Source organism: Fonticula alba (genome assembly GCF_000388065.1).
Source record: "Fonticula alba strain ATCC 38817 unplaced genomic scaffold supercont2.2, whole genome shotgun sequence".
Taxonomy (NCBI): Eukaryota; order Rotosphaerida; family Fonticulaceae; genus Fonticula; species Fonticula alba.
Window position 1 is genome coordinate 3,632,610 of NW_009242972.1, and position 9,054 is coordinate 3,641,663.

General features: G+C 60.6%; 3 protein-coding genes across 3 annotated transcripts; 1 reads left to right on the forward strand and 2 right to left on the reverse strand.

Moving 5' to 3' along the window:
• Positions 1-26: 26 nt before the first annotated feature.
• H696_01747 (hypothetical protein) lies at positions 27-3,418 on the forward strand. The gene is made up of 9 exons (XM_009495657.1): positions 27-282; positions 401-543; positions 677-932; positions 1,085-1,211; positions 1,390-1,876; positions 1,963-2,363; positions 2,531-2,569; positions 2,665-2,829; positions 2,967-3,418. Exons 1-9 carry the CDS (start codon positions 209-211, stop codon positions 3,375-3,377), a joined length of 2,103 nt encoding a protein of 700 aa, XP_009493932.1. The 5' UTR covers positions 27-208; the 3' UTR covers positions 3,378-3,418.
• Positions 3,419-3,733: 315 nt separating this feature from the next.
• On the reverse strand, positions 3,734-6,820 carry H696_01748 (hypothetical protein; the record flags this gene model as incomplete). The annotated part of the gene is made up of 9 exons (XM_009495658.1): positions 3,734-4,683; positions 4,813-5,086; positions 5,169-5,239; positions 5,390-5,584; positions 5,729-5,854; positions 5,977-6,161; positions 6,304-6,435; positions 6,560-6,688; positions 6,780-6,820. 9 exons carry the CDS (start codon positions 6,818-6,820, stop codon positions 3,734-3,736), a joined length of 2,103 nt encoding a protein of 700 aa, XP_009493933.1.
• Positions 6,821-8,183: 1,363 nt separating this feature from the next.
• On the reverse strand, positions 8,184-9,026 carry H696_01749 (hypothetical protein; the record flags this gene model as incomplete). Its single annotated transcript, XM_009495659.1, has 1 exon — positions 8,184-9,026. One exon carries the CDS (start codon positions 9,024-9,026, stop codon positions 8,184-8,186), a length of 843 nt encoding a protein of 280 aa, XP_009493934.1.
• Between the last annotated feature and the right edge of the window lie 28 nt (positions 9,027-9,054).

Here is a 9,054-nt window from a genome sequence, read left to right on the forward strand (position 1 = left end):
GGGGGGGGGGGGAACCTTTTTCCGAGGCTCACACCAATCTGCTCCTGGGCCACGTCTCATGTAAACCCCCGCCGCCGTTGTCGCCCCTCGCTCTTCCCCTCCCCTTCTCTCTCCTTCCTTCCGTCACCTCGTACCCTTCTCTTCGGTGTATCCCTCCCCACGCACGCACGCGTGCGCTCCTCACTGGACGAGGCCCACCCTGTTGCCAATGGTGTCGAGCACTCCCTCTCCCTCTCCCTCCTTTTCTGACACCGGCTTGGATGAACCCCTCCCTCCCCATGTGTGCGCCACTCCCCTTTGGGACAAGTGAAGAAGCTTGCACTGCATCCCGCCCTCCTTCCACCACAAAGCCTGCGCGCACCTTTTTTTTTTTTTTTATTGACAGCCACCTTGCCCGAAGCCCGGTTGGCATCTTCAACAAGGGCCTCACCTGCCACCTGAGTGCCCTCCTACAAACTCTCTTCAGCATCCCACGGCTTATGCAGCCGATCTTGCAGAATACCGCGCGCATCCATCCGAGCACCACCAACCACTCTGAGCGGGGTGCGTTTGGCCCCCCCCCCCCCTCATGGCCCAGCTGCTTTCCGCTTCTCTCCCATCCCCTTCTTCTTTCCCCCCTTCCACACTAACCGTCGACCTATCCCCTTGCCTTGTCTTGCTGTGGGCGGACATTCAGTGCTCCTGGAACTATGTCGGATGTATCTTCGCAAGGTGTCGAAGATAGTCTACACTCAGATTGACCCGGCAGCACTGATTGCCGCCCTGGAGGCCCATCCGCTCTTCCATGGCATCAATCTCAACTCTGAACAGGACCCATCTGAGGTTCTGTCCAAGCTGATGGAGATCGTCGAAGAGGTGGCCACAGCCATGAGGGCCCCGAGCCCTGGGAGCCTGGCAGGGTCGCCAGCCACCCCGAGCCCACCAAAGACCAGGTACCTACAGTGTGCTGCATTTTACCTTTCCCCCCTCTTCCTTGGATCTATACATGCACACACACACACACACACACACATACATACATACATACACATACTCTTCCTTGTCCAGAGTTGCTCGGGCTCTCTCACACCCAGTACTGCATTAGCATGCCCGATCTGTTCCGCTTCACCGAGAACCATGTCAGCTTCCAGGAGCACCTGGAATTGAATCACACCGAGGTCGATCGTCTACTGAAGACGGCATCCATTTCCCCGCAGGACAGTACAACCATGGTTCGTCCCTTTGACACGGTCCCCCTTCCTGGTCCCTCCAGTTCCCCCCCCTCCCCCCCCCCCCCACACACACACACACGCGCGCGCATGCACACCCCGGTCCCCCTTACTCGGCCCCATTTGGTCTCACATGTCCCCCGCGCTTCGGATCCGGCCCTTGTTATCCTCCTTGCCGCAGTTTATCATCCCCCCCGGAGCCGGGGTTTCGCACCTGGAAGATCTGCTCCTCCAACAGATGTTCCCCTTTTGCGACTTTTCCCTGGCGCGAACGGTCCTGTCCAGTGGCGAGCCAGCTACCGAGGAGCAAATCCGCCAGATCATGCCAAGCAGCCTGGAGGAGTTCCAGCGCCCATGGATGCTGAAATCCACGGCCGAGGTCATGTGCTTCCACATCAGTCAAACCAGCCGGGACAATTTGAGCCAGGTGGTTTTCCCCGAGCGACTGAACTTGGGGCCCTTTCACCAAGAAAACCTGGCGCAAACCTTCAAGTGCATTTTCGACCTGAGGCAAACCTTGCATGAGGATCGCCACAAGCGCGACCTATCCGCGGCCTTGTCCCACTTCCAGGATGCATTCAACAGTTGGGTTGATTGCTCAAGTCCGAGTGCATCCCTGACACTTCGGTACCCGAACGGGGAGGTTGCCTCTCACACTGTGGCAGAACGTGCGTCAGCCGGTCGCGCCTTGGCCATTGCTCTCCCTCCAGCCAACCTCCCCGCCTAACCCCCTGTCTTTGCGGATCTCCCGCAGATGTCACTGCCCTGTCGAAGATCTTCCAGCCGGTGAACGACCATGCTTCCTGGGTCAAGCAGGTCATCTCCCAGCAGTATGAGGCCATCAATGCCGTGGGCTCGGACCCCTTTGTCCTGCATGCCCTTGTGATGTTCAAGCGCCAGGACAACGACGGCGGTCACTACTACATGATGCTCAATCGGCACGAGCTGTCGGCGGACGGCCAGGCTCTTTGGTGGCTTTGTGATGACCTGAAGATCTCGGAGCTCACTTTCGCCGAGGTGACGCAGCGCTTCGATGCCGTGAACAATGCCGGCTATTTGGCCTTCTACATCAAGGAGGGGTCGTCTCTGCTTGGCAACAGCTTCTTGGATTATGCCCTCATTCGCGATGCCAACTCCCGGTCCATCCATCTGATTGTGCGTGCTTCTGCATGGTGCTACTGCTCTGAGGCGAGGCAATTGCGGGTGGCATCTTCTGCGAGATGTCTCTTTGCATTCCCCATTGCCATACCGCTTGTTGATGTCATGCTGATGTCGGATGTTCCCCCCTCCTCTCCCGTCAATGTCTTCCACTCCGGCTCCAGGATGAGATCATCCGAGAAAATACCGCACATGTGGAGGTGGTGCGTTTGCTTTCGCCGCTGTTCTGCCTGAGTTGCGACCGCCCTCCTGACATCCCCCTTGTGTTTTTTTTTCCCTTTCCCCGGAATATCACCAGGCCGAGCCTCAGGCTCATCCTGGGTTCCTCTTCCTCGAAGAGGGTCTTCCCCTGACACTGGGACGTGCTTTGGCCTATTTGGGCCTGGGGCATGTCTTCGGGGCAGATCATTGCCAGACGGTCGAGGAGTTCTATGTTCGGGCTGTGTGGGACATCGTCACTGGAGTATGACCTACCCCCCCTGTCAAATGCCCTTTCTGCTGCCGTTTGCCCTCTACTCGCTGCTTACTCACCGACAATCCCTCCCCTCCCGCCTCTTCCCTTCGCCCTGTCTGTCAACCGCTCGTGCATCCATCCATCAGCTCTGTCTTACTCCCCCGGCCTCTCGGAAACTATCATCCTCGACGAATTCCTTCATCAAGCTTCACATCTCGATGGCCTCCCTGCATGAAACCATTCGTAACTTTGGATTTCGCCTCTTTTTCTTTGTGGCCTTCGGCACGGTGTATGACCTCTATAATAAGGTTCCCGAAACGGTGGTCAGCCACTGCCAGTTCCTGGTGAAGGCCATGACCCACTTGGGCGTGAAGCCATTTATCCCACACCGGTCGGTTGAGGCCCTCCTGGCATACCACACCCTCGGCATTGGTCTTCCGCCGGAACAGGGCTCCGTTGTGACTTTCATGTGTCCGCGCGACAATGAGCCGGGCTTCCCTCTTGACATTTTGTCGATGCTGGAAGTTCCCCTTCAGCCGCTGGCGTCTCTGAAATAGACACCTGGGGGACGAGACGATCCCGCTTCTCTTTTCCGAGAGACAAGTCGAGAGCCGTAGAGGGAGCTAAAGAGAGGGGGCGAGAGAGGGGGCGAGAGAGGGGGCGAGAGAGAGGGATAGGGAGGGAGAGACAGGCAAGGCGCCAAATGCAAATCAGCAAAAAAAAAATGAAGATTTATTTCACGGTGCACTGGCTGACGAGCCGGGACTGGCTATACTCAAATGGAAAATCACTCTAGGCGAGCAACATTTCTGAGAGATTGGCGAGAAAAGGGAGAAAGAGAGACGGAGAGAAAGAGAGACGGAGAGAGAGAGAGAGAGAGAGAGAGGTAAGGCGGTAATGTGGAACACTACAGTCACCGCGGGGTGCCCGGGGACGGCCCTGGCCGAGGCCGGCGCTTTCCAGTAGCCACAGACAGGTTCTGCCCCTCAGATGCAGCACCCGTCCGACTATCAGTGCTGATTTCCTGGCGGACCTTACGGAGATGCTTCTCGGCCTTGTTCTTGCTGGACGTATGTCCGTGGAACTTGTGCGACAGCTCCTTGAAGGCCTCACGCGGAGTCATCTCTCGGCCGAAGGCATCCGTGTAGCGAATGTTGACCGTCGGATCATAGTTCCGGTAGAGCGCCGTCACTTGGTTCAGATGCTCATGCTCAATGCGTGCCCGCTCGGCTTGGATGGCCTCCTCCGAGCGGGGACGATCCAGGGCCGCCGTGGCCACGGACACCGTGGCCGAGCGGTTGCGCGCGGCCTGGTTCGACCCACGAAGCTGACGCAGGCGCTCGGCCGTCCGGCGCTCTAGCAGCATCGACTGCGCCGCCCAAACGCTCTGTCGCTCGGACCCCGGAGCCATTGGGGCCTCTAGATGGCCCTTATTCTGGACAAAACGCAAGGCACTGGCGATGCCAGCTGCCACGACCGGCTCATCGAATACCTCCAGGGCCGCTGGTTGGGGTTCGGCCGCGGTCGCACGGTGCCGGGCCCCGCGCCGGGAGCTCACCGTGTCCGGACGTGGCGGCAAATCCGGGTCATCGGAAATGGCGCCCTCCTCCTCATCGTCATCGGCGCCGGTTGAGACGCGCATCGATGCGCCACCGGCACCATCGTCGTCGCTGGAATCGGCATCACCGACGGTGGCCCCGCGGCCCTGGCCCGCCGCCGCGCCTTCGCCTGCCTCCTCCTCCGCCAAAAGAGCCTCCTCTTCGGCGGTGGCGTTGGCAACCACCTGCCGGGCGAACTCACTGGCGAAGGACAGGGTAACGCCCGTGGTGTTGGCTTGGTCCTGGTCCGGGGCCGTGGCACGGACTGGAGAAATCGAAATAACAGCCGGGCAGGCACGCGCGTGCACGCGCAGGAGCGGCGCGGAAGGTGAGTACATGATGTCCAAAAAGAGGTGAGGAGGAAGTCGGCAGAGTCATGCCGCATACAACGCACCCGCTTGGATCGACTCATCAAGTGAGCGAATGTTTGACCGGATCTTCTTCCGCCGGGACCGAGCCAAGGAGGCCTGGAGGTCGTCATCATCCACAAAGTTGGTGTCGTCAAGACGCCGGCGGTTGCTGGAGTAACTTGCGACCGGGGCCTCATCGAGGACCGTGCTCGCAGGTGCAGCTGGCATTTCGGCGGTGGCTGATGCCGCGCCAAGGAAGAGCTCGGCTTCCTCCTGGGCAATTAAGTCGCTCACCGGCACGCGGGGGGCTCGCCGGGCCTAGGCAAGGTAAGGAAAGCGAGGGGGCATGGTCAGAGGACGACTAAGGATTAGTGGTGAGAAGCAACTCAGAGGAACACACCGCAGAACGCGCGGTCTTCTTGAAGCGAACGACCTCCTCAGCCGGAGCGAAATCCGACTGCTGGTGTTGCTCTGACGGCAGTGGGGAATGCGGGGAAATGGAGGGGCGGGAGAGGCGACAGTCAATATGTGCCATGCAATCTTTGAGACCTTGGCATTCAAGGGAGATGAGAGAGAGAGAGAGAGAGAGAGAGAAGCACAAGACGCTGCGTGGCAACATACTAACGGCCTTGAGAGAGATGGACTCGGCCGCGCGAAGTCGCTGGGCCACATCATCGGCGGTGACCGACCTCCCGCTGGCGGCCTCAGCATTTTTCTGGGCGAAGCCGGACTCGTCAAAGTAGAAGGCCTTACGCTCGGCACCATCACCAGCAATGTCGTCATACTTGTCGAGGATGTTGCCAGGCTTGTAGGAGTCTGAGCAGGCACAGGGGGGGGGGGGGGGGACAGGGCACCAAGGTGAAGGAAGCATGGGGGTGAGCCAGGGAAGTGGACGTGAGAGCAGGAGGAACAGGCCAGGGAACAAGGGGCAGGAGGGGGAGAACGGTCGTAGAAACGCACCGGTGAACTCGCGATCGTCATAGGCGGTGTAGCCCTTGCGCGAGCGCTCAATGGCCTCCTTGCGCTTGGCGATCTTCTCGTTTTCCCTGAGATCCAGGGACTCCAGCTCGTCTTCGGAGTTCTCGTCTTTATCCAAGCGGGGTGGGGGTAGTGGCAGAGGAGGATGTAAATGCACATGCAGGAAGGTATGGGGGAGGAAGGAGGCAGGCCATGGGACGGGGCAGATCGTCAGGCGGGGAGAGGCTTACCCAGGACATGCTTGTCGGCAAAGGTGAGGATGTATTCTCGGCCGGTTTCCAGATTGCCAAGATCATGGGCAACACGCAAGCCGGCCAGAGAGGCCTCCGCTGGCTCGGCGGCGGTGGCGGATTTGGCCTGGGCCTGAACCAGATCATCCTCCTCATCGTAGCGGGAACTGGCGCGCTTGCGCATGCTGGGCAAGCAGACGTTTGAGGAGCGGTCGGCGGGATGGCACCGGGAGGAGCACGATGTTAGGGAAGTGTGTGGAGGCTGACTGGGGAGATGGCCATCCTGCGTCGGCCTTGCCCCTCCCTCAGGCACACGAGGCAGCGCACCGTTGACGATGCTTGGAAATCCAGGACGACGTGTCGGCAGGGTCGTCCTCATCGAAATCGGCCTCGCCCAGAGACTTGGTCGGGCCAGCGGGCACGGCCGGTACCGTACTGGCCTTTCGCGTGGCGCGCTGGCTGTAGAAAGGAGATCAGTGGCCGGGGAAGGGAGTGAAAGGGGGCAGATGGGTGGTGGGCCAGGGGGGGAGGGGGGGGGGGCATTTTGTTGGGCCCATGCTCAGTGGGGGGGACATGCGCGAACCTTTCGATGCGCTCGCGCATGCGGGAGATCTCATCTTCGCTGGGGCCTGATGCCGGAGCAGGTGTCGGTGGTGTCGGGGCGCTGTCGCTTGGCTTGAGCAGCGGGAAGCCCAACTGAGCGCGAAGACGGCTGGAGAGACATGTTAGAAAATCTTGCGCCCCAGAAGACCAAGGAGTCGGGGAGGGAGGAGCAGGCAGAAGGGAAGAGCGCTACGACGCACTTGGTCTCCTCGAGGCTCAGAGATTCCTCATTGCCGGACATGGGGGGGGGGACGGCAGCGAAGAAGCGCGCTGTAGCGTGCAGAGGAGTTCAAGGGCGAGGGCGGGAGAGGGTGGCGAGTGTGGGGGGCGGAAAGGGAGCGAGGGAAGGAAGTAAGGGAGGATGGGAGGAGCTGGGAGGAGGAATTTGCTCGGAAGTCGGCCACCGACGTTGCTGCGCAATACCCCCAATTGAGAGGATGAGAGACGAAGAAAGAGAGGGAGAGAGAGAAAAAGAAGAAAGGCAGCCGGGGAGGCCCCTCCCTCCAAGACCCGGAATCTGGGAGAAGTTAAAGCCCAAGCGAGATCGGCTATGCGTGACGGAGGATCTGATGACATGTGATCATCTGTGTGAGATTAATCGACGGGCCCCTGCGCCGCTGACTCAGTTAGAGTCGAGGGCTCACTGACATTTCCTCGTCCATCGCCATTTCGGGCAGCGTGTCGTGCTGCCGCAGCAGCATGGGCTTGCTGCTTCAACACATCCCTCAGTTGCGCCTCTCTTGGGAGGGCCTTGCGCGCGGGGCACACACATCGTCAGCTGCTTCAAGGCAAGGGGAAAGAGAGAGAGAGAGAAAGAGAGAGACCCCGAGTCGCATGCATGGGAATGCGTCCAGACACAGCCCCGCAGCCAGCTCGTCATGCACCCTCCATTCGGCAAAATAATCGCCAGCCCCGTCTGCACCGCCACCGGGGAATGTGTCTTCCGGGACCGCCCCCCTCCCCAGAGCACCCCCCCGTCCCCTTCCTCCTCCGCTGTCAACGATAATGTGCACATGGGAGCGAATCCCCACACCGAGGGTCTGAAAAAGGCATGTGTGGTGCGCGCCGCTGCAGAGCATGTGGGACGACCCTTGGCAGAGATGCGAAAATGACAGAAAGGGAGAGGGAGAGAGAGAGAGAGAGAGAGGCGCAAAGATGGAGGTATATTCATGTTGTATTTGGTTTTGGGGATGATTTTGACACAAAACGACAAGGGAGGATATGCGCGCGCACGCGACACGACAACACCACACACCACCAACCCCCGATATTCGCGCGGGCACATCATAGATGGACGCGGAGAGGGGGGGGGGGAAGGGGGAGGGACAGGAGGGAGCAGCGCGACCTCCAATCTTGTACGCAAGGGGGGGAAGGGAGGGGGAGGGAGGGGGGAAAGGAGGTGCGCGGGGCACATGCACACACATACACACACGTATGGGAGGCAAAACTAAGCGGCTCCTTTCACCTCGCCCTGTCGCCCTGTCGCTCCTCGCCAGGGGGGGCGGAGGAGAGAGAGAGAGAGAGAGGAAGGAGGAACAGCCAGGACACGGACATGCACATCGGCACATGTGGCGATTGGCCACGCTCGCCCCGCCCCGCCCTGCTTAGCACTTCTTGCCCCAGAGGGTCTCAACCCAGGCGGGGTAGTCGATGAAGGGGTTGCGGTTGCCCTGCCAGCTGTAGATGACGTTGTTGCGCTGGCGCTCGAGGGCGTTGACCGGCTCGGCACGGTGCCAGGCGAGCAGACGGCAGAGGTAACCAAGGCGGGGCTGACCGGAGGAAGTGCCGGAGTTGACGATGGTGAGGGCCGGGGTGTTGGAAGACTGGCCGGTGTAACGGGCCTCCATGTAGAAGATCATACGAGCGACCTCACCGCGGCTGCCCTTGGGCGGGCCGAAGGTGCCGGAAGCGGAGGTACCGATGGCCTTGCAGCCGGAGAGGGAGCCCTTGTAGGGGTTCAGGCAAATCTGGCTACCCTGGTCGTGGAAGTCACGGTCGCCGCGGTAGGAGTTGACGTTCTTCTCGCAGGCACGCAGGTGGTGGGCATCAGTGTAGGCGACCATGCTCTCGGAGGGGAAGCCGTGGCTCTTGGCCCAGACGTGCTCGCGGTTCCAGTAGGAGCCGGAACCACCGGTGTCCTTCTGGGACTTGGGGAAGGACTGCTGGGAGTAGATCAGGTTGACGTGGCTGGGGCTGCCGGCGACCTGGTCAGCCTGGTCGAGGATGTCCCACACGCAGGAGTAGCTGTGCTTGTAGGTGCCCTTGTGCAGGAGGCTGGACAGGGTGGCGCGCAGGCGGTTGGCGTCCTTCTGGACGGCCAGGGCGTCCTTGTAGTAGGTGGCCGAGTTGAAGGGGGGGATGCTGGGCTTCTTGCAGGCGGTAACCTCGATGACATCGGAGTTGTCGACCGGCAGAGCGACGATGGCCTGCAGGGAAGAGGCCAGCATCGCCGCCAGGAGGGCGAGAGAGAGGAGG

Coding starts and splice junctions, on each gene's coding strand:
- H696_01747 (XM_009495657.1), top strand. CDS start 209: ATGGTGTCGAGCACTCCCTCTCCCTCTCCCTCCTTTTCTGACACCGGC. Junction 933..1,084: donor CCGAGCCCACCAAAGACCAG/GTACCTACAGTG, acceptor GTACTGCATTAG/CATGCCCGATCTGTTCCGCT. Junction 2,364..2,530: donor CCCGGTCCATCCATCTGATT/GTGCGTGCTTCT, acceptor CTCCGGCTCCAG/GATGAGATCATCCGAGAAAA.